The sequence below is a fragment of the Eleutherodactylus coqui genome, chromosome 1, assembly GCF_035609145.1.
Source record: "Eleutherodactylus coqui strain aEleCoq1 chromosome 1, aEleCoq1.hap1, whole genome shotgun sequence".
NCBI classification, from domain to species: domain Eukaryota; kingdom Metazoa; phylum Chordata; class Amphibia; order Anura; family Eleutherodactylidae; genus Eleutherodactylus; species Eleutherodactylus coqui.
Genome location: NC_089837.1, coordinates 440,874,529 through 440,900,352, shown reverse-complemented (window position 1 = coordinate 440,900,352; position 25,824 = coordinate 440,874,529). Strand labels below are relative to the sequence as shown.

Here is a 25,824-nt window from a genome sequence, read left to right as displayed (position 1 = left end):
TGCTCGCGAAGGACAAATCACTGCACGTGCTATTTTTGCGTGGATTCCGCGTGGACTGCTTCCATTGAAGCCATCTAACCCTCAGCCTTTCCACAATTGACTTTGCGGAAAGGTTGCGGATTCCACGTCATCGCCTAGCGACGCCGTGGGAAAAAGAAACATTTGAAAAGAAAAGTCTGCACTGTGCATGTCTGACGGCTTGCTGTCCTGACCATCCGCAGTAAAGATAATGAAGGAACGAGGGGTTGCCGGCTGGGGTCAGAGCCGGATTCCACTGCAGGCTCCTGCATGTGTAATCCGGCTCTGCCATGTGCAGGCCACCTAAATATGATGAAGAGGGAGAGCTGAGCAGTTTCCACTAGAGATGAGTGAGCACCCAAATGCTTGGGTCCGCGTTATTCGAGTTGAGCTTTTCGTAAAATTCGAGAGCTCTACTCGAGTAACGAACCCCATTGGCTACAATGGGAGACTCAAGCATTTTTGTATGTGGGACGTCTCTCTCTCTCTCTCTCTCTCTCTCTCTCACGGCTTGATGCTCGTTTGAGTAACGAGCACCATCGAGTACCCTAATACTCGAACCAGCATCAAGCTCGGCAGAGTATGTTCACTCAACTCTAGTTTCCACCAAATACTATCAGTAGGTGATCCTTCTCCACCCAGCTGTCATTGTAATCCTGCACGCCGACAATGAGATTGATGCTGGCTCTACCTCCAGCGTACATTGCACAAACTGAAAAGTGATCTCTGTAATGTTAGTTTTACAACATGTTACAGATTGTACTTTGTCACATGCATAGAATGTACAATGAAATAGCATAAACAAATGCATTTTCCAACCACAATCTTTATTGAGTATTTATTCAAGAAACAGAGGTATACAGGCACACCCAATAGCTTTTAAAGCTTTTAAATAGAAACTAATGTTCTAAAACAAAGCTTTAGGATGTGAAAGAAAATTTAGTTTACATTTCGGGACTTCTGCCATTGTAGACATAAGAGCTCCAAAATGGGTGCATGAACATTTTGGACTTAGATAGAACATCCCAGCATGTGGAGCGCGTAGATTAGCTTCAACAGCAGAAAAAAAAAAACCTCTCATTGCGAATTCACCGTGAAATCATATGTCCCTGACTATATATGATTTGTCTTTCACATTCTAAAACCGTATTTAATTTAATTCAGTTTCGCTTTAAAGCAAAAGGCACAGGAATGTAAGGTAAACACTTCTTCCCTAGCAAAGGTAGTTGCATTGCAACATCTGAGTAAAAATAAACACAGAAGCAAATGACTCTATCATTTTCTGCATACAAAACCAGTTATAGAAATGGCATAATTTACAAATAAACCCATAGGAGTTAGTACCGAAGACTAGCCGTGCAGGTTTCGATTAAAAAAAAAAAAAAAAAGATTTTGATAAAAAACAAACAAAGCACCAATTTATTTAAAGTGTCTGAAACACCAACAATTCGACGTTCCTTTAAGGTCTGGTGGTTCTCCGTACATGAAGTGGTATAGAATGGTTCTATAACATTTTAGTATACAGCATAATACAAATTATTGCATATAACAGAGGGCTGCATATTATAAACAATCCTTTCCTTTGATACATTCAGCATTTATTTCTTTTACAATTCCAAAACTTTGTACAAATCCCCCTCTTTTTCGAAAACGTAGGGCAATAAAAATGTATTTGCTTGCTTGAAAACAATTTGTGCAAAAGGTGAAATAGTCCAGATGACTCCTATTTCAACATAAAATACTCTTTATCACTTTCTCAAGGTAAATCCTTTGTAATTCCTTAATTATAACAGCTGGTGGGCAGGTATTTAGGATTGATGACTTCTTCTTCTAAGCTGTCTTCTTGGTGAACCTGTCAAGGCAGAAAATTCTATGTTTACTTCAAGATTAAAGCCGACATTCTGTCTCATAATAATTGATATATTGTTGCCCATCAGCAAAAATAACAAGGAAAAGATGGGTTACATGAAAAAAATTATGGCCAGGTGGAGAAAAAAATCTACATGTTGAGACCAGTTACATCCTAACGTATATCTAAATACCAGAAGAAGGCTTTGGATCCCCATGGATTAGCCCTTTTGTCAGCGCTGTCAACATTGGAGCAGCCCAATTTGTTACTGCACAGGGACAGTTCTCATGGGTTGCTGCAATAAGTAAAGTGCTATCTGACTCTAGTGCTATCTGTACTGTCAGTGGGCCAGTGAATCAGCTGATTTGCTAAAATCCTGAATGGTGTACCCTTGCCAACCAACTATTCATGATATATCCTGAGGTTAGAATATCATTAGGAAAACTAGCAAAAGTCCTGGACAACCATTTTAATCCTGGTGAACTGAGATCATCTGCATGGTCATAAAGCTATTTTTACTACATATATTTACTACCTCCGTATAATGGAACCCACAGGATCATTTTCAAGCCTGTTGTAAAGACATACAGTAGCTGTTTAATAGAGATGTCTATTGATGATCTTCTTGAAGTTTCTCCAATCTACACAGAGGATCTTTGGAGCTCAGCCAGAGTGACCATTGGTTTCTTGATCACCCCTCCTCCTAAGACCCTTCACCTCTGATAACTTGGTTTGGTGGGTCAGCCAGCAGTAGAAAGAGTCCCGGTTGTTCCAAACTTCTTCCACCTAAAAATTACGAAGGCCGTTGTGCACTTCGTAACTTTCAGTGCAGCAGAAATGTTTTTGCAGCCTGCTCTAGATCTGTGCCTTCACAAAATCCTGTCTCTGAGCTCTACAGACCATTTTTTCTTCCTAATGGCTTGGTTTTGGCACTGATATGCATTGTGACCTGTGAGATCATAGATATACAGGGTGTGTCTTTTAAAATTAGGTCCAATGGACTAAATTTACCACTGGTGGACTCCAAACAAGGTTTGCATACTTATGTCAAGTATACTATGCAAAATATTAGTTTTTAATTACTAAAACATTTACAAAGATTTCTAACATTCTTTTTTCACTTTGTCATTATTGAGTATTGAATGGAGAATGGAGAAAAAATTGATTGTTTTTTTAATTTGCACAAGGTCACAAATAAAAGTGAAAGGGTCTAAAGACTTTCCGGACCCACTGTATATCCATAAAATTTACTTGACACGTCTACAAACCCTATGGGAGCTGTAAATGGCAGCTATGATTGGTTGTAACTCTGCTGATTTCCCAGAATCCAGTATAACTAACCAATCGTTCAATACACTTTTTATTAAGTTGACAGAAGCGTTCAAATAAAGTACTTATATTTATTCGCCACTTAGTTCTGCCAGCAGAATTACTGAGTACACATGAAATAAATATTACATCTCCTCATTAGATTCACAAACTTTATGTTCTAAAGGAAAAACAATATAAAAGGCTCCAGGACTATAAAATTGCAGTTGATTAAAAACACACTGATGCGTTTAGGAAAAGGTGACTAATTCTGATCACTTTATAATAAAGCATTACAAAGTTCCAGTAGATCTTGCCCAAAGGAGATAGATTACCACCCTGGCTCCTGTTATAGTGTTTCCTCACACCTTTATGCATTATAAGTACTTTTCTCTTATTCCATCATTAAAGGAATTCATAAGTCACTGTGTAATATGCAACTGCGCCATTGCAATACAAAAATATATGGATACGGATGGAATACTGCAGTATATCATGTATAAAAAACAGTAGCTGTAATAATTTACAGTAAGGTAAATTTTACATGCTCAATCTATCTCATATCTATCTATCTCATATCTATCTATCTCATATCTATCTATCTCATATCTATCTCCTATCTATCTATCTATCTATCTATCTCATATCTATCTATCTATCTCATATCTATCTATCTATCTATCTATCTATCTATCTATCTCATATCTATCTATCTCATATCTATCTATCTATCTATCTATCTATCTATCTATCTATCTATCTCATATCTATCTATCTATCTATCTATCTCATATCTATCTATCTATCTATCTCATATCTATTTATCTATCTCATATCTATCTATCTATCTCATATCTATCTATTTATCTATCTATCTCATATCTATCTATCCATCTCATATCTATCTATCTATCTTATATCTATTAATCTATCTATCTCATATCTATCTATTTATCTATCTATCCCATATCTATCTATCTATCTATTTATCTATCTATCTCATATCTATCTATCCATCCCATATCTATCTATCTATCTATCTATCTATCTATCTATCTATCTATCTCATATATACCAATCTATCTATCTATCTCATATCTATCTATCTATCTATCTATCTATTTATCTATCTATCTATCTATCTATCTATCTACCCCATATCTATCTATCTGTCTATCTATCTATCCATCTCATATCTATCTATTTATCTATCTATCCCATATCTATCTATCCATCTCATATCTATCTATCTATCTATCTATCTCATATCTATTTATCTATCTGATATCTATCTATCTCATATCTATTTATCTATCTCATATCTATCTATCTGATATCTATCTATCTCATATCTATTTATCTATCTATCTATCTATCATCTATCTATCGATCATCTATCTATCATCTATCTCATATCTATCTCATATCTATCTATCTGAGCAGTGCCCCCCCCCCCCCATGGGTCAACTATTAATGACCTATCCTGAAGAAAATGTCCTGTAAAACTCATTTAAGATAATCTACAGTACTCCAGTCTTCTACAACAGACCAACAAACCTACGACTTAGAATGTGTCAAAGTCCCACTGTGCACAAAGAGGCAAAACTAGTATTGCCAAAACTATGAAGAAGATTGCATTCTGGCTCATCTTTAATTCTGACATATACCATTAGAACTAGCATTAGTAATTAAAATGTTTGTCCAGTAGTAAACCATTGATGGCCTATTCTTAGAACAGACCATAAATAGTAGATCAGCAAGGATGTGCCACATAGGAATCCATGCTGATCAGTTGCTCATAGGATCAGTGCGCTTGTGCACTGAGCTGATTTCTGCAAGAAGCTCACAGCTCTGTTCCCATTTCAGTGGCCAAGCCTGGTATTGCAGGTAAATATCCCATTCCTACAGAAGTTAGCTCAGTGAACAAACACATGGCCCATCCATGTTAACAGCTGATTGGCAGAGATCATGGCAAACAAGCCCCACTTTTCTACTATTGATAACCTATCTTTAGGTTAGGCCAAAAATAATTTACAACTTAAACATCAAAGTGTAATCACAACGTGACCCCACTGTAAGGCACTTTTGCTCCTTGCAATAAAAACATGAAAATAACATTTCTTTAATGATGAATAAACTAAAAAAATATATATTATAATATGTGAGTTATGTATTATACCTTGTATTCTTCTGGTTCCAGACTGTATTCTCCTGACCTGGGGCTCTAAACACATGGCACAAACAAGGAATAGAGAGTTGATGTAATTAGATACAATAATGGCTGTTGGAAATAAATGTTTCATATACATTTCTGAATCTGCAATTTGAGCTGATTTTGCTGGTCGTCTTTTAATTAAAGAGGAAATCTGAGACCATAAAGAGGAAGTAAATTAAGCATACAAGAGCTACAAGGTTGTGTTCTTTGTTAAAGAGGAACTGTTTGTTCTCCAAAAATGTCTGTTTTAGTAAATACTTGCATTCCCTATTAAATAATTCTGGAGCCTGTTTTGTTAGAGCTCTGGGTTGTGCCATTCCTCTGTTACTCTTATTGGAAATCAATGAATAAATCGACAACTAGGTGCTACCATAACTCTTATGAATGGCATGTAACCCTGCACAGTCAGACACTCTCCAATCAGTGCTCACAGTATTTGCAGGGACACACACTAGTGACAAATAGAATATTAATGACTAATTGTCAATTAAATGGTTAGTTCAACATTTCTTTTTTTCAAAAAGCAGGTTTCCCCACCATAGCAAGTACCAAACAAGTACCATACTAAAGTCTTCCAGCTCCCTGCTGCATCTTCTGCATTGCAACTTCATCCTTTGTGCTCAATGCTTGCTAACAGGCTGCAGCAGCCTTTGTACAGAATGTTACACGCTGCTGCAGCCAATCACAAAGCTCAGCCCTTCAGCATATGGCTATGTCATTCGCTGTAGCAGTCTGTAAACATTAGGTCACAGGAGAGACCCAGAACAGCTGACACGGAAAATGCTGGCAGTATTAGTTAGTTTTTTTCTATGATAGGGTACCTGTTTTTAAAAGAAAACACATGTCAGACAACCCCTTTAATCATACATTTCCAGGAGTGGTCTCATCTATACATTTATTTACAGCATTTGTATCCACACAAAGTAAATAACAGTTTGCATGTGAAGTCCCAGGGAATGGACTTTATCTGTTTTTATCAATGATCAATACAATTCAGATAAAGTAGTAGATTTAAGATACATTTTCAGCAATTTATTAGTAAATTTTGCTTTTTCAATCAAGTGTTAAAAAAGTTTTTTTTTTAAAGTTACAGATTAAAGATTTAGATGATTGAGTTAAATTTCTTACCGTACCACCAAATACATGCTGAAGAGAGGGCCAAGGGGAGGAATGAATATTTGTTTCTTCTTTTTTCGTATTACTATTGTTTTGACTTGTTTTTGGATTTCTTAGTCTGCATATCATCCAATAACTAATATCAACCTTCTAAGAAGTTAAACAAATCTTCATTGTCCCCTTTGTTAGTTATTTTTTAAAGACCAAATCAAGCTTTAGTTGGGATATTGACCAGATTGTTGTTTTTAAGAAAAATTCTGACACATTTTGGTATGAAATTAATTTAGTCTTTAAAAAGAAGCGAATGCACTACATAGCTTACCATCACTAACAAATCCTTGTTAAGTGATATTAGTTGTCCTGTTGCACTCACTAACCTCCCTCGAGAAGCCTTTTCAGCTCTTCATCGTCCAGTATTTGTGATTCACCTTCAATGAACTTGGATACCCTGGTGACCTCTGATAGGATACATGTTTATGGCATACATTGTCAGGAATTTATTTATGAACTACAGACTTCAATAAGCCCCAAAACTCAGATAATTTAATTTGGGCCAGAGAAAATGTGGTTATTTGTATGTATGGCAATTGTATCACCACTGGGTGAGAAGTCACCAATATTTTGGAAACCATATATGGACTTCTTAACCATGGTGCTAGAACATTATCAAGAGCACCATGTTCTTGTTCCTTATTGGTTATGATAAAAAGCCAATACATGATCATTGAATTTCTTCATAAATATTGTTCCACTAAGTGTTCTTCGGCTCCGTCTACTGAAGGAAAAATGTGATGAAATACCAATAGATCAACACTTATGTAGAATCCCTGACTTAAAGGCTATGAATACCTTTGCACTGAATTGTTTTATTGTTCACATGCTTTATAGATGTAATATTAGGTAACCTTCATGGAAAATATCCTACCATTTTGTTACGGTAGAGTCTGTGCAACTTCTGTACATAACCGGCTATGCTGAGGCTTCTGACGTATATCTAACAGAATACTGCTACTACCTGTTCGAGTTCTCTCTGCTCTAACCCAATCTCCTCTCACAGAAGCCCAGTGTTAGAGATATCAGCAGGGAGGAGAGAAGTTTGTACAAAGTGAATCAGAGTGTGGACAGGGTTGAAAGCATCCAAGCCTTCAGGGAGGGAAGATCACATAGGCTGTACTGTGTCAGAATGTAGCTAGAGAAGACAGCACTCCTCTCAGTCTTCAGTGGTGAGGGGCTGAATCACATAATCTATGAATCTACACTACCGTTCAAAAGTTTGGGGTCACCCAAACAATTTTGTGTTTTCCATGAAAAGTCACACTTATTCACCACCATGCGTTGTGAAATGAATAGAAAATAGAGTTAAGACATTGACAAGGTTAGAAATAATGATTTGTATTTGAAATAACATTGTTTTTACATCAAACTTTGCTTTCGTCAAAGAATCCTCCTTTTGCAGCAATTACAGCATTGCACACCTTTGACATTCTAGCTGTTAATTTGTTGAGGTAAGCTTGTGAAATTGCACCCCTCGCTTCTAGAAGCATCACCCACAAGTTGGATTGGTTGGATGGGCACTTCTGGCGTACCATACGGTCAAGCTGCTCCCACAACAGCTCAATGGGGTTCAGATCTGGTGACTGCGCTGGCCACTCCATTACCGATAGAATACCAGCTGCCTGCTTCTGCTGTAAATAGTTCTTGCACAATTTGGAGGTGTGTTTAGGGTCATTGTCCTGTTGTAGGATGAAATTGGTTCCAATCAAGCGCTGTCCACAGGGTATGGCATGGCGTTGCAAAATGGAGTGATAGCCTTCCTTATTCAGAATCCCTTTTACCCTGTACAAATCTCCCACCTTACCAGCACCAAAGCAACCCCAGACCATCACATTACCTCCACCATGCTTAACAGATGGCGTCAGGCATTCTTCCAGCATCTTTTCATTTGTTCTGCGTCTCACAAACGTTCTTCTTTGTGATCCAAACACCTCAAACTTGGATTCATCCGTCCATAACACTTTTTTCCAGTCTTCCTCTGTCCAATGTCTGTGTTCTTTTGCCCATCTTAATCTTTTTCTTTTATTGGCCAGTCTCAGATATGGCTTTTTCTTTGCCACTCTGCCCTGAAGCCCAAAATCCCGCAGCCGCCTCTTCACTGTAGATGTTGACACTGGTGTTTTGCGGGTACTATTTAATGAAGATGCCAGTTGGGTACCTGTGAGGCGTCTGTTTCTCAAACTAGAGACTCTAATGTGCTTATCTTCTTGCTTAGTTGTGCAACGCGGCCTCCCACTTCTTTTTCTACTCTGGTTAGAGCCTGTTTGTGCTGTCCTCTGAAGGGAGTAGTACACACCGTTGTAGGAAATCTTCAATTTCTTAGCAATTTCTCGCATGGAATAGCCTTCATTTCTAAGAACAAGAATAGACTGTCGAGTTTCAGATGAAAGTTCTCTTTTTCTGGCCATTTTGAGCGTTTAATTGACCCCACAAATGTGATGCTCCAGAAACTCAATCTGCTCACAGGAAGGTCAGTTTTGTAGCTTCTGTAACGAGCTAGACTGTTTTCAGATGTGTGAACATGATTGCACAATGGTTTTCTAATCATCAATTAGCCTTCTGAGCCAATGAGCAAACACATTGTACCATTAGAACACTGGAGTGATAGTTTCTGGAAATGGGCCTCTATTCACCTTTGTAAATATTGCACAAAAAACCAGGCATTTGCAGCTAGAATAGTCATTTACCACATTAGCAATGTATAGAGTGCATTTGTTTAAAGTTAGGACTAGTTTAAAGTTATCTTCATTGAAAAGTACAGTGCTTTTCCTTCAAAAATAAGGACATTTCAATGTGACCCCAAACTTTTGAACGGTAGTGTATGTACAGAAAGAGGAGAGCATTCTTGATAGACTATGCCTGGGAAGCTAGGGTGAAATAATACTCTCTTTGGCAACAGTGTCAGCACAAGGGAAAGGAGATTCCTGATGGGCTGTAGAAGGGTAAAGAAGTATAGGAATGAAGCAGTGGTGTTTATAATGAGAGCCAGTGAAGACAGCAGCATCCTGGACTCTCAGACCTCACATTCAGCGAGTACTACTAGGAAGGACATATTCAAATGAGATGTGCTTGAAACTGGGAGCATACCAGTGGTCTGGAATTTAATAGAGGACTGAAGATTGCTGCCTAATACTTAATGCAATCTCAAGGTAACCACTAACATAATTAAACATATATATTTTCAATGTCAAAGGTATCCGTAGTCTTTAATAATTTATGTACCTTTGCACATAATCATTACTCATAAAATTAAGACCTGGTTTCCAATTTTGCTCATTCTTTAAGGGAAACACCTTTGAACAACATTTTGCACTCTTCCACAAGTTACCAACATAAAAAGTTGAGAGGGTTTATAAATAATTTCCTTCACTCATCTTTTACTGCTTTTTAATTACATTATGTTATATTACTGGCTCAGACAGAAACACAAGTTCAGAATCAAGCTGGTTTCCAGAGCTCTACTGGCTAACAGGGTACCAAATGTATTTCAGTTTCCAGAGAGCAATGCATTATGCACGCTCAAATGACAGTTAGGGCTCACTCACACGGGGGTATGTTGCCCATGCATTATGCTAATACGTGGTGCTAAAAGTCCATAGATTTTTTTCACTGGGCCATTCACACCTATGTGTTTATTTCACGCATGTATTGTGCAGCATGTCCTATTTTGGTGCATATTATACAACCTATGCACACCAATAAAGGCTATGGGGATTTACCATACATAGCAAATATGCATGTACATATTTGCTGTGTACAGCATATTTTACCTCTGTAAAAGATACATGCGTAATATTCGGATCCCATATGCCCATGTGCGTGAGCCTTTAGACTGTTGGGTCACGTGTGACAGCGGCAGTGTGATTCAAAGAAAATTGAATGAGTTTACAATGCAGCCATGCATATAATAAAAGAAAACAATATGAATAACTGAAAATTCATACAAAAATAGTAAAGGAAATTATTTACAAAGTTACTAAACTTTTTATTTACATTTCACTTTTGTTAAAATGTGGAATTTCTGTTAAAATACGTATATTTTCAATTTTGGCTATTTTTACTTGCAAAATATATAGGGCTTCACATATATATGTACTACTGTAGCATAGTTTGTAAGGTTGAATAAGGCAAAAAAGTTTATCCACTTTAGCCAAATATTCTGCAACGTTGATCAACAGAAAGTCAAAACCCCTGTGAGGCAAAAGTGAACTTTCCTCATGTTAGGAAACATGCCTTCCAAACTCTGAATCTGTCAGCCAGAATAAATCCCTGGATCAACAACCCATTCCCAATAACCTATTAAACATAACTTTTATTACTATTACACTCAAGAAAGGCACCCAAGCCCCTTTTAAACTGTTTTAGTGAATTCACCATGTCTTCAAGCAGAGATTCATAATCTTACTACTCTTACAGTAAAGAACCCCCTTGTATGTGGGTGTATAAGGGCTCCTTTAGATGAGTGCCAGGGCTCAGTCACACGGGCGCATCGGCACCCGTACACCGGCGCCTATGCGCCCGTGTGACTGTGCCCTTCCTGCAGGAAGAAGACGGCCGTACCTGAAGATGGACGACTCTCTGCAGCGCTGAAGAAAGAACACATGACTGGCAATGAAGTCGGTCACATGTTCTTTCTCCCAGCGCTGCAGATGGACGTCCATCTTGAGGTACAGCCGTCTTCCTCCTGCAGTAACACGGGCGCCGATGCGCACATGTGACTGAGCCCTTAGCGCAAATCCGCTTACCACAGTGCAGCGTATTTGCGCATGAACGAGGTTTGAAGAGTCACGTAATCAGCCTGTTGCACGCGTGTCAGTGCATATTACTGTAAAAATTTGCATGCACATGACCAGTTCACACACGCTTGACACTCCCAATAAAGCCTAATGAGGTCCAGCTGTCTTCTTTTCTTGCGTTTTGGTCAATGTTTCACCCTTCCACTTGTGCATTTGCACACCTCCCATAGACTTCTATGGGGCCATTGCTGTCCAAAACACAAGAAAATAGAGCAGGTCCTATTTTTCTGCACACGCACCAATTCACCAAAAGATTCTCTACTATAAAAACCGATCCCATGAATAGGATTAGCTGCATTGGGAAACATCATATACTTTTTTCTAATGTATTTGTCATGTATTAGGCACACACAGACCATATTCCAAGCTGTGCAGCGACTTAAAAGGACAAAAATAATTCTGAAAACATTACTTTTAATACTAAAACAATTAATCGTCACATGAATTAGAAGGGTTTTTCCCCTTTCCATATGACCTATTAGGCTCTGGTTGAACTGGTCTGTCCATCCAATTGAATGGCAGCCAATGAATGCACTATACTTAGAGCAGCTGTTGCATGGGAAATATCCCACTGGACTCAGCCTGCCCTGGTAATAATAGCTGATCACTGGCTCTTTGAAACATACAACCAAATGTCATTTTTACAGCCCTCTAAGAAGCTACTGAAGATATGTACAAGTACTGTTACTAGAACCCACCTTCTTCTAGCCTCCTTGTGAGTTCAGCATCATCCAAGTCAGATCCAATACCAGTAACACGAGTGTATTTAATTTCAGGGCCTGTTAAACAGATACAAAAATATATATAAAAATTCAAATAATAGAAATGAAACTCCTTTTGGTAGATTCCAATTTCCCCAGAAGCCTGGTAACAGAAGAATACAAAATCACATTTCACAAAACTCGGGACTGGAAAGCAAAGCTGAACAAAATATATAGCTTGCACTTTCTTGGAGATACACACTTCTTAAAGCTGTAAAATAGGAAGCTTTTCTGATTTGACTTTAAGAACTCTCAAGTAGTTGTTTTAGGTTTTCCAGATATAGAGGGAAGAGAATTCTTGAGAGCTCATCTGTTCACTATCTGCTCAGACCACTTTGGTCACTTGAGTTTTGCCTTCTCTTACCAGTCTAAAATCTGTCTCACCTTCCATCACTCAAGCAGTTTTAGAAATTCTAACAAATTTGAGTATAAGAAAAAGAAGAAGAAAGTTGCATATGAAACACTGTGTGCTTGGATGAGAAAAAAATTGTACATTTGAATCAAACATGATTACAAAAGAGCTATTGAGTGTAAACTTGGCAAATGTCCGTATTGTAAACATAGGAGACTAAAATTCTAGGATCATTATTAATTTTATTATAAGATATTTTTGCCCAGATCTATTAAAATATTACATTTAAATGAATAACTCAAATTATTTTTCCATTTAGAAATTGAAAGAAAATAGATCATTAAAGGGATATTGCCATCTAATTAATTTATGTCATATTCACAGAATATAGCTGGAAAGTCTGGTAGAAGAGGGACCCACACCTGTCTCCTGTCCTGGCCTCCATTGTTCCTAGCCCAGCTGTATGAGGACAGCAACATCTGAACTGGCTTTGCTATGCTGTTTCTGCAACTCCCATTGAAGTTAAGGGAGTTACACAAAAATCATAGCATAGTGAGCCATAGTGTTTCCATAATTTCAGAGTTACTGAAACAAAGTAGTTTGCTGTACTATACTGTTTTCGTAACTCGTATTCACTTTAATGGGAGTTACAGCTCAGTCCACCTCGGCTTGGCTGTTTCCGTCGTCCCGGCCACTTCAAAGAGTGTAGTGTTTCTATCATGGCCATGTTTGCTCAAGATAGGAACACCCCCTTAAGTAATAATAAAAAAAGACAAAAGTAATCCATTTTGAACTGGGTATCAAATGTTAGGAAATAATATACATTTGTTTTACAACTTGCAAGCAAATAGTTTCATTACAAACTGTATGTAGGTGAAAGCCAACGTGGGTCTTCTGACTATTTCACCTTCGCCTTGATGAGTGTTGAGTTTACATCAGATCACTACAGGCTCATAAAATACAATAAACTTAGGTTTCTAAGAGTTCAAACTGCCCTCTAAATATGTGTGACTCTCATGGTCAACTAGATGTTTGATGCATGTGAATGTAAGAATACTATAATAGTCATGATTGTTGTATAGTACAGAACTCCTTACTTGATCCAAATATAATGAGGTTAATTCAATATGGCCTCCCTTGTGGCTTCCCATGTTATACTTGGCCTACTAAAAGTCCTGTTGGATATTCGGCACAAAAGTTAGGCCACTGACAAATACAGATGAATTAAACATTATAATTACCATACAAGCTCAACTCAAGTAGAATTTGCCAAAATGAAATACTATCTAGAGTTTATGCAACAAGAGAATCTGTGGGATGAAACCACACAATAAGTATAAGTTAAAACAGTCCAGCCTTTGTTTTTCCAGAAATGTGTTTGCATTATACAGTATGTTCTAGATCATATTAGCAGGGATTGATTTGACGATGATTGATATGAAAAGCAGATGTTTTTCTTTTACATATAACAATGACAGAAAAGATAGTTCCAAGTTATAGAAACTACCTGAATTTCTCATAAATAAATAAAAAGTCAATGGGAGCATGGCTTGCAATATATGGAGTAAGCTGATCATTCACTAGCTCCATTAGCCTGGACTAAAAACTGTCTCTGTGTGACAGAATGGAATCACTTATTCGAGTGCTCCTGCATCATGGGGAAAGCAAAAAAGAAGCTGAACTCTGCAAGACTTCATCAGCTGATCCTTTACAAGGAAGATCTGGTAATTCACACTCTCACCATCATGTACCTTTGCTGGAGCTCACAGTGCAGAAAAGAGGACCCAAACCTGCTAGACATGTAAGTGCTTCATCTAACTCTGAAATGGTGACTGCACATGTTGTATCTGATCAGCAACATATTAATCACCCTCTAAGTCTAAGATGTCACATGCTTCCTGTTCGTCTATGTCTGGATTGCTCAATAAAAAGAACGTTTTTTACGCAATGCTAGGCTTACTCCATTATCCTGTACATCAGTTGTGCTTTCCAGCCAGTCTTTGCATGGGAGCGACTGCAGAGGAGCTGGTTTCTGGTTTGCATTACATGCACATTTTAGTTAAATGTTCCTAACTTCCAAACTCCCCCTTTGCATCGTCACTAAAGGGTCATTGCATACTTGAACATATGTTTGTGTTTGATGGTAATTCATCTTACTATCAATATTTGAATTATGCTTGCAATTTACTAAGCTTCTACAGAAGATTCTATAACCACATATTGTTAGCTGGTCACAAGGTGTTTAATTGCATTTATATAAACTCTACATCAGGAAGGGCATCATTTCTCCTTAAGGAGAGCACATAGAAGGTGAGTGATGAGACTTATAAAGCCTTCCATGCTCCTCTGGGAAATATGTAAATACGGAAGATTGAACAATACCTCTGACAATACCTATTAGAAGGCAACATTCCTGCAAGTCAATGTCAGACTCTTTATACAAGCCTTATGACAATGACCGGGAATTGTAATCACCTAATGTCCTTTAATGACATTTCTACTAAAATTCACATTCCTAACAAAGCTTTTTATAAATTCTTCAGAATGCAACATTTTATTACTCAGACTACTAATTTGTGTTTTTTTTTAACAAAACTACATTTGAATTAGTGTTCTCTAATTTAAATAAAGTTGCTAAAGGCATCTCAAGTCTCTATACGGTTATTTTGGATAGATCTCTGGAGGAGAGGCCTCCTTGCTTACTTCATTGGAAAAGAGATCTAGGTAGCTCTAAAGGCATAAAAGACTGGAATAAAATGAGGGTTTACATTAGCAAGCTCGCTTTCAAAACATATTTCTCATTTAGAGTTAACAAGAAAGCTTCTCTTTTGTTGGTATCTCACTCCTTTATACCTTGCTGATATTTATCCTACAAGTTCAGATAAATGCTGGAGATGCTCTAGTAGCAAAGGAACTTTGAAACACATTTTTGGGGATTACCCAAATATTAACTGTTTTGGGAACCAAACTAAATACCTTCTTGAAAATACTTTGAGTATTCCAATAATATAGAGCTGCTCCTTGGCACTGTTGCATGTAGGCATTGCAAGTTTAGCCCCTACTAATAAGTCAATATTCTTCTAATTGTTAGTAGAAGCAAAGGCTTCAATTGCAACATTTTGGAAAATCTGTAGCATTTCTGTGATGTCTGAGCTGACTGCCTATGTCAGCAACACTTGAAGGTTGGGTGGGTATATAGCACGTATACATGGTAACTATGCAAAATACACTGTTAATTGGGGGAAGTGGATACATTCACTATTTTATTATTCTACCCTGTCTCATTACATAAGCTCATTTGGTTTTTAGATAAAACCTTATTCTAGGCATTCCATATTTGCAAGCCATCTGTTATCTTGTTTTTTTTTTTTTATTGTAATTAAATAAAGAGCTCTTTATATGTAAAATTGTTAATAAGCTACAATTATCTTTTGATGAGACTTTGTATCACAATTTAAAATTGTGATATTGTAACAATTCTTTCTTGTTCAATAAAGTTTATTTTAAAAAAAAATAAAGAAGTTAATTACCACCTTGAATGACTTTGGTTAGTCTTGTCTCTCCTTCTTTAATCAGACTGAATTCTGGACTTCCTTCTATGACTCTGGTGACTTTGGTGATAGAGGGCTCTGTAAAGATTGTAATAGAAAAAGAAGCATTTAAGTCCATAAACATTAAAAGGACAATTTTCTGAGAGCTGTCTCCCTTAAATAATTGAGTATTGTAGTATATAACCTCTACCCCATACAAGTAACTTGAGATGTAAGTCATACAATACTTTTTCTCATTTAAGTATGTCACTGTTTGGTTTAGATTCAATTTTTCGACTTTATCCGAAGTTCAGTCTTTACAGACATACTACTTTAGTTTCTGTTTTATACTAAATCACTGAATAGCAGCGGGGATCACCTGAATACCAAACCAATCACTGTAGAATCCCTAAAATGTTTTAGACCAGCTGAAAAATATAACTTGGGTTTTTTATTTTCGCTACTTAAAGGGGTTGTCCCGCGGCAGCAAGTGGGTCTATACACTTCTGTATGGCCATAATAATGCACTTTGTAATATACATTGTGCATTAATTATGAGCCATACAGAAGTTATAAAAAGTTTTTTACTTACCTGCTCCGTTGCTAGCGTCCTCGTTCCCATGGAGCCGACTAATTTTCGCCCTCCGATGGCCAAATTAGCCGCGCTTGCGCAGTCCAGGTCTTCTCCTGTTCTCTATGGGGCTCCGTGTAGCTCCGTGTAGCTCCGCCCTGTCACGTGCCGATTCCAGCCAATCAGGAGGCTGGAATCGGCAATGGACCGCACAGAAGAGCTGCGGTCCACGGGGGAAGAGGTTCCCGGCGGCCATCTTCACAGGTAAGTATAGAAGTCACCGGAGCGCGGGGATTAAGGTAAGCGCTCCGGTAAGCTTTCTGTACGTCCCTGCATCGGGGTTGTCTCGCGCCGAACGGGGGGGGGGTTGAAAAAAAAAAAAACCCGTTTCGGCGCGGGACAACCCCTTTAAGGCCCTTTTACATGGGCCAGTTATCAGGCACTAATGTTTTTCCGAATGCTCATTTGCTGATTATTGGGCCATGTAAATATGCTCCCAATAAGCTGATGAATAGGGAAGCGCTTGTTCTTTGGCTAATTGGGTTATACATGCTGCAGAAAAAAATTGTTTTGGGCAGCACATCTTCCCGTGTGAATGGGGTCAGTGATCATACTGTATTGGGGATGACCAATCAATCCCCATAGAGCCTGTGTATCATTGATTGGTACATAGTTTAGAGAACTGGAATTCTACAGATACAAAAATATATATACAGAATATAACATGTGATGAAGAGACCTTGAAAGCTTGCTATTTGTTATATTTTCAGTTGTCCTTTAGGATATATTCACACGGGGCGGATGTGCCGTGATTTTTCTGGGTTAAAACAGTTTTGCAGTGAATTGCCTAGGTTTTGCAGCTTTAAGGCGCTAACTGTAGAATTGTGGTAAATCATGGTACAACCAAGTGCCTTTTTTTGACTATGCAGCAAACACCATTGTACAACTGCACTGTGCAAATAGACCCAAAAATGTATCTCTAGCTGGGAGGTAGCAAAAGCGCTAGATCCCTACTGCTCTGCTTGTAAATTTTTACCAGCCAAATTATGACATACTCCTTAGTTAAGTGCAAACTATTTTTCAACACATAAAACAAGAAGAAAAACAAAGTATGAAAGACTCTTGTTTCACTGCCAGGTTTCTACAAGGCTGTTTGAGGCTGACAAATAGTTTTGTTTCCCTTTTCATATTTTATGCCTATTGCCTCATTAACTATATTAACTATTAGAGTGACTACTGGATGTAATTGTGTATTATTTGCATTACTTTAATATGAATGTTGTAGCAATATAAATTCACTTACCTCCTTGGATAATTTTAGTCACTCTGGTTTCACTTCCGGGAATTACTCTGACCTCTGGTTGACTTTCAATTACTTTAGTCACTCTAGTAATGGATGTCTCTAGAATAATAAAAGAAAATCTCAGTTTCTTTCAATTCTTCATACAGTAGAGGTTTAGATACAGTGACGCCATTAAATAGTAGCAGTTACTGATGTGTGGACTACCTGTATTAAGTAACTCATCTATATTCAGAACTTTAGTTCAGTATATGTCAAGTCAGTAAATGTGTGTTTCCAAATTTTAAAAAATATCTTTTCACATTTTGGCATGCATTTCGTAACTTAAAGTGATTTTACAGTCCCATCCTACACACAGAGACATCTTTAACTTTAAGCATGATTTGGCTTTTGCTGAGATTTTCCATATCTTATTTGCTGCTATGCATTTTTTCCTGAAATTACGAGGATTAATAGTAAAATGATAATAGTGTTACACCTTTGCTGGACAGAAGAAACACATCATCTGGGTGGGATATAATAATTGTAGAAAAGGACATATATATATGTTATTCAAAAACTAGGAGAGCAAAACTATAAATAACAAAAGATAACAATGGGGGAAATCACACCCTAGCATATTAATACAGGAGATGCCAGTCTAAAAGCAGGGCAATCATCCTGACTATGACGGCCCTACGTCTGGGACCTTGTGGCTACCTGGTCTGTCCCTAGATGGAAAAACAGGTAACAATAGACAGATATAATTAACAAAAGTCACAACAGAACTAAGAAGTAGAGGTTACACTAAGTAATAAATGAGAACTCCAGTGACACCAGTAGGACGTGGACTAGACTAGAATGAGTCATATAAAGGAATAACTGGTGCCATCTGAGAGGAGGAGACAGATTTTATATACTACAATAAAGGCGAATTGACTGGCTGGGGAAACCAACTCCCTGCCAACCAATCAAATCCCACACTGCAAAAAGATCAGAAAGATGTTTACACATCAGTGTCCAATGCCAAATGACTAGTCACATGCATGGTTGCTGCGGTCCTATGGGTTTGGGCTGGCATCAGCCAGGACATGCCTCCATGTCGCGACCACTGCACTGCGACAAATACAATTCGAAACTTTTGACTGGTGCACAATAAATATGACATTCGCTTAAATATTTCCTTGGTAAAAAAAAGTTTGCAAATCATGAAAGGGGTTATCCAATTGATAAAATGCGTCAACAATTGCAAATGCCGAGTAGCAGTAGAAGTACTACTCATTCCTTCTTTGCCCCAGTGATCCAGCACTGCTGCTCTCATGGTGCTACCAATCTTTGCAAATGGCCACCATGTGACTGCTGCAGCTAATCAGTGCTTGCAAAGGTTATGTGATGTATTCCTGGCCTTCACCTCTCAGATGCTAGACGTCATTATGCAAGGAGTATGGCATATGATCACTATAGCCACTGATTGACTGCAGTGGTCATATTGTAGCTGATTGTAAATGAAGATCGGGAGCTGCAATGCTAGATCATGAGGGGAGGGGGAAATGAGTGAATAGTACTTCTTTCATTGTTTGGCCTTAGTCAGACGGGCATTTTTTCGCGCGATTTGCGGATCGCATGACAGATGCGCATCCGCAAATCGCGTGACCGGTGCCCGAAAATCGCCCGAAAATCTGCTCCTAGCCACGTTTCATTAGAAATGGGCCGGAGCTGTCCAGCGCATTGCATTCAATGGAGCAGCAATACAGCCCACTCCATTGAAAGCAATGCGCTGCGGGCGAGTGTGGGATGAATTGTCGGGAAGGGCTTAAATATATAAGCCCTTCCCTGCAATTCATCCAGAAAAGTGTTAAAATAAAGAATATATATATATACGTACCTGCTCCCGGCAGCCGGAGTTCCGCGCGGCCGGCCTGCAGTGGGTGTGAAGGGGGTGTGAGTCAGACCTGCCCCTTGATTGGCTCAGCACTGAGCCAATCAGGGGACAGGTCTGACTCACACCCCCTTCACACCCACTGCAGTACGGCCGCACGGAACTCCGGCTGCCGGGAGCAGGTGAGTATGTATATATTTTTTATTTTAACACTTTTCTGGATGAATTGCAGGGAAGGGCTTATATATTTAAGCCCTTCCCGACAATTCATCCTGCGCTCGCCGGCAGCCCATTGCTTTCAATGGAGGCGGCTGTATTGCCGGCTCCATTGAATTCAATGGGCAAACATCGTTCTTCTCTGCCACAGCTGTTACAGCTGTGGCAGAGAAGAATGATTTGTCTTCTATATGTTCTCAATGGGGTCGGCGCTGCTGCTGCCGGCCCCATTGAGCGCATATAGAGAAGAGAACAGGAATCGCAGATCGCAGATAGGTGCGATCTGCGATTTCTGTTCTATAATTTATCGGACGAGCGCATAAAAAGCGCTCATGTGTCCGATACCATTGCAAAGCAATGGTTTTATAAAATCGCCGGACGCATGCGCATGCGCAAATCGCGGCAAAAAACGCCCGTCTGACTAAGGCCTATGACAGCAACTTTTAAAAACTTTTAATATTTGAATAACCCCTTTAAGGAATAATATATTCTCCATCTGCTGCCTAGATTTAATGAAGTATTAGTAGCAATTGAAAATTTCCCACACAAATACAGTAATAATTGGCAAACTGAGACAAAAAACATACAAAAAACATCAGTGCATTTTATTACTTGGTGATGATGCTATTGTGAGCAAAACATATTGAAAGTGAGAACATTTGCAAGCAAAAGCCAAGCAAAAATATAGCGCAAAGTGCAATTAACATGTCAAACGCTAGCACATTTATACAACTGTGAATCTTAGTGATCCATAAAGTGCACATGTGACGTTCCAGATCATCTCAGTGTACAGCACAATACTATAGAACATGCAGATAGGTAGTGATGATCGTGAATCCTTACTTTCAGACCATAAGAGTGTCAAGGAAAAAATTCACGTCTAAGAAAACAACCAGTGCTCATCTGTGTGGAAACTTGGCCAACAGGCAGTGAATTCAAACCGTGACACATTGAACTTCCAAATACCTGAGTGTGTATCCAATGACGGGCCGTGCTCCTGAGTCTCACCTAGTTTTTATGTAAAGTAATAGATATAAAGTTTGTTGTTATAGCCTCTTGATATGTTGTTTAAAAGGGATACCACATTAGATGGTGGTTGGTGCCTACCCAGCCATGGGTAAAGCAGAAGAGTTTGATGGCTTGTATACTCTCTGGGGCATTTAGCTGAAAGACATTTTAGAGGAGGGACTTGTCTGCCAAACAACATTGCGGAGATCACTCACAGTGATTCTGATTGGCTGAAAATAGTTGATTGATTACCCTTCAAAGTGCTCCTCCGAAATATCGTTTTCAGATGAATGACATGGAGAATATTTAAGCACCCCCAAAGTTCAGTTCTGTATATTCAGAGTACTTGGAATCTAACGGCGAAACCCCTTAGGGCTCATGTCCACGGGCAAAATAAGAATTAAAATCCGCAGCGGATTTTAACTCTTCTCCCGCGCGCAGATCCGCACCCCATAGGGATGCATTGACCACCCGCGGGTAGATAAATACCCGCGGATCGTCAATAAAAGTGATTTTAAAAAAAATGGAGCATGAAAAAATCTGGACCATGCTCCATTTTCATGCGGGTCTCCCGCGGGGACGGCTCCCGCGGGCTTCTATTGAAGCCTATGGAAGCCGTCCGGATCCGCGGGACACAAAAATCAGATTTTACTTACACGCTCCGGTTCTTCTCTTCGCAGCGGCGCCATCTTCTCTCAGTCGCGGCCGGATCATTTTGCTTCGGCCCGGCGCATGCGCGGGGCACGTCACCGACGTCATCATGCACATCCGCCGAGCCAAAGAAAGAAGATCCGGCCGCGACGAGAGAAGATGACGCCGCAGCGAAGGAAGTATCCGGAGCGTGTGAGAGGTAAGTTAATTCTGATTTATTCCTATTTTAAGCGCTCATGTCCACGGGGCAGGAGGGACCCGCTACGGATTCTACATGGAGAATCCGTAGCGGGCCTGATTTTCCCCGTGGACATGAGGCCTTATGGTATCTTAATAAAGTATATATTTTCCATACAATCAGTTAAAAGGGATTTTATCAGAATTACATGTTCACATGAGAGAAGAAACTTGCTGATCGGTGGAAGTCTCACCTCTGAGACCCCTATGGATACTGAGAACAGTGGTTCCATGTCCCCTACTTCTCATTACTATGAAGATACTTCTCCGACCTGCAGTGACGCCCCATTGAGTGCAGCGATAGCCGGGCATGTGAAGCCAGCACTCCATTTTTTTTTAATAGGGCTGGCGGAAATACTCAAGCACTTACTATCTTCCAGTCCCATTGAGAATTAAGGGGGGCAGCACACTTACATGACTTCTACTGCTTTTAATCTCCTCACTGCGGGTGGGGTGGGGGGATGGAGACAATGAGCTCTCAGTGAGAAGGATGAGGACAGTGGTGAATGTCTTAGTAGTGAGATCCCCACCAATCAGCAAGTTTTTACCTATTCTGTGGCTAGGGTATAACGGAATAACTAGTTATTCTGCTTCAGTTCATTTAAGGAATGTCCTCTGACAAAATGAATCAGCAAAAGACTCTTTTTTGGTGCTTCACAACGAGTTAGTTCCATTATACATATATACGCTGAACACATTAGTTTTAGGGTCCAATCATTTGATTCTCCATTAATAAAGTTAATGTTTGGAAAGTTTGAAGGCATTTTCCGATTTATTCCCTATTGCTTAAATTAATACACTTGATTTCAAGAGAACTATGATAACTTGTAACCTCTCATCTCAAAGACATACAGTGGGACAAGTCTTTTGACAACTCGATTCTTTCTCACATGAATTACATGCCTACATAATCGTAAATTTACCTGCAATGCATTATAGACACTAAAAGTGTACATAAAAAGCATGCTAAGCACCGAAAGTCTGCATACCTGGGATAACTCTGCGAATTGTCTCAGTTCCGCCACCAATCACTTTGGTGATTCTGGTCACGGGCTCTGTGCAAGCAAAAATAATAAGAAAAAAAAGTTAAAATAAGTAACAAACTGATTTGTAGAAACTAAAAGCATCAGAAAAATATGTTTTAAACTGTAACTATTACTTTGATGGGTCCTGCCATTGGCATAACTAAAGGGGATGCGGTTGCACCCGGGCCCAAGAGTCGTAGGGGGCCCATAAGGCCTCTCCTCTCCATACAGGGAGCCCAGTACTATGAATAAACCATTATAGTTGGGGGCCCTGTTACAGGTTTTGCATGGGGCCCAGGAGCTTCAGGTTATGCCTCTGGGTCCTACGTAATGTTTCATTATTTATTACGTGGTGGCACATTTATTGAACGCTTGTTGCTAGATGTACCAATAGATCACAAAGGATTACTGGGGTTTCTTGAAGTGGGGCACTTTCTGTGATCAGTTTATCATTTTAGGGATCCTTCTAATAACAATGGATTAAAAGGGAATATATCACCAATATTTATTTCAATAGTTAAAACCAGATAGTGAAACATATTCTTTTGTTCATGTTTTTATTTTCACATGTGCTGCTGCTTAGCTCAATTCCTCCCATTCTGTATGTGCTTTTTTCATTTCTCTTGCCCAGATGTAGTACTTTGCATTGCTCCTTGTTAAATACCATTCTGTTAGTTGCCGCCCACTGTTCAAGCTTTTCTAGATCTTTTTGAATCCTCTCTCGCTCTTCCCTAGTGTTAGCTATCCCTCCTAGCTTTGTGTCATCTGCAAATGTGATCAGTTTCTCATCAATTCCCTTCTCCAGATCATTTATAAAAATGTTGAACAGCACTGGGCCTAGGACAGAGCCTTGTGGTACCCCACCTGATCTTCCACTTGGATGTGCAGCCATTTATGACCACTCTTTGAGTACGAACACTCAGCCAGTTGTGAATTCACCTAACAGTTGTCTTGTCAATTCCATATTTGGTCATTTTTTCAATAAGTATAGTATGAGATACTTTGTCAAATGCTTTACTAAAGTCAAGATCTACTATATCCACCACATTTCCCTGATCAACCCAGTCGGTGATTCTGTCATAGAAGGAAATTAGATTTGTCTGGCATGACGTGTTTGCTACAAACCCATGCTGGTTCTGGTTAATCACTGCATTTTTATCCAAGTACTTGCATACATGCGGTTTAATAATTTGTCTTGATCTTCTCCCTCTGGTTGTTCGAACTGCCCAGTTCACATCCATGATACTGAATGAACCACCTCTAAGAAGTGGCAATGGGCTTGTCTTGCCTCCTGCATAACGTGGAGCTATTGCTTCAGTGAGAGCCGCTTGAAGTCCCAAACTTGGCTCATTTTTTACCCTGTCCACCACCACTGACATGCCCCCTATTCCTTGCTTTCTTCATGTTTCTTTTTAATGTATTTATTTTTTAACTTAGTTCTTTTTGGTTGACTTTTATGTAACTAATCAGCTAACCACTGCTAGCTGTGTAAGGCCTGCAAATAATTTGTAGTGGCTGGAGTGGCAACTTTGAACAAAGACTGAGACCACAGAGAACTCCATTATTCCCCACACCAAAGCGTGTTTTGTCTGTTTGCTTTGTTGTCCCATGTACAGACCATGTTTAATATAGGCATATAAATGTGATGCAGCAACTTTCTCTGTTCCCCTCAAGAGAACCACATTTAAATTCTCTACTGATATACAACCTTTCACATCCAGCAAGAATATATTCTCTATAGAATATCTGTCCTTAGTAACAACAGACCACATGGTTTATAGGCATATAAATGTGATATGGCTGCTTTCACTGTTCCCTCCAATATAACTCCCATATACAAGCTTTCACACTCCGCATTCATTTATTCTCTGTAGCATATTTGTCCCTATTTAGCAATAGACCATGTGTTATATAGGTTGGGGCTTGTTCAGACGAGCGTTGTTTTCGCGCTGGTAGCAGTGCATAGAATGCGCTTCTAATAGCAATCAATAGGTTCCTATAGAAGCGTTCACATGAGAGAATCTTTGGCACACCTAACAAAAGATAGGAGAGGCAAGTGCAAACTCGCATGTTAGCTCCGATGTTTGCACAAAAATAGGACTTGTCCTATCTTTCCTCCGTGCTTTCCATAGGCTCCTATGAGAGCCTTGAAGGCGCACAGCACACACCTCGGATCATGTCAACGAGCTACTTCAAGTAGCGTGAAGTAGCTTGTTCACACCATCTTTACAGCACTATAGCCCACAACCTTTTCTTGCAGCTATAGTGCGCGAAAACAGCGCTCGTCTGAATGAGCCCTTAAAAACATGATGCAGCTCCTCTGTTCTGTGCTGAATTGTAGGTTGGCTGCTGGTTACACTGTTCCTGTGATATATACGGTTAGGTTATGTGATGCAGGTGTGCAATTAAACTGCTGCCCATATGCAAGATGGAGAACACATTTGGTTAAATCAGCAAGGTGCCCTGGCTGCCGATTGGCTGCACACTGGCAATATCAGCAGGCTTTATGCAACATTTGATTTTCCTGTAATTTTTGCCAAAAATCGGTTTGGACTAACCCAATTTGATTTTGAGAACATTCCTATGCTATATGGTTAACATAAAAACTCGATTTAAATAACAGGTCATTTTCTGAAACCACATTCCCTTTAAGTTAACAACCCTTTTAAACTGTTACATGATATAAACAGTGGGTCGGGAGGGGTATCATTTCTCTTTAAGGAGAGCACCTAGAAGGTGTGTGGTGACAGCTAGGTGGTGAGTAAGGAAACTTATAAGGCCATGCATGCTCCTCTGGGAAATATATAGACAGTAATGCTGACAACAATCACACAAATGCATGACTTTGGTTGCAACTTTATATCTTCAGCTATATTTCGAGGAGCAGCTCTGAAGCACAACTACTATTCTGAAAAAGTGAACTACCATGCAAACTAGAGCAACATTTATGAGCATAATA

At 39.1% G+C, this 25,824-nt stretch overlaps 1 protein-coding gene across 3 annotated transcripts in view; it reads right to left on the bottom strand.

The window, feature by feature from the left end:
• Window positions 1-826: 826 nt before the first annotated feature.
• The window catches only part of POSTN (periostin), a 78,497-nt gene continuing 53,499 nt past the window's right edge, over window positions 827-25,824 (bottom strand). Inside the window, exons 18-25 of one of the 3 annotated variants that reach the window (XM_066582577.1) lie at window positions 22,830-22,895; window positions 20,911-20,952; window positions 17,874-17,972; window positions 16,003-16,098; window positions 12,055-12,135; window positions 6,884-6,964; window positions 5,355-5,399; window positions 827-1,870 (exon numbers count right to left, since the gene is read on the bottom strand). In XM_066582577.1, the coding sequence (XP_066438674.1) occupies window positions 1,827-1,870; window positions 5,355-5,399; window positions 6,884-6,964; window positions 12,055-12,135; window positions 16,003-16,098; window positions 17,874-17,972; window positions 20,911-20,952; window positions 22,830-22,895 (554 nt within the window). In that variant the 3' untranslated portion in view covers window positions 827-1,826. The remainder of the gene's footprint in view (window positions 1,871-5,354; window positions 5,400-6,883; window positions 6,965-12,054; window positions 12,136-16,002; window positions 16,099-17,873; window positions 17,973-20,910; window positions 20,953-22,829; window positions 22,896-25,824) is intronic. The other 2 variants (XM_066582596.1, XM_066582586.1) reach the window with 2 other exon arrangements.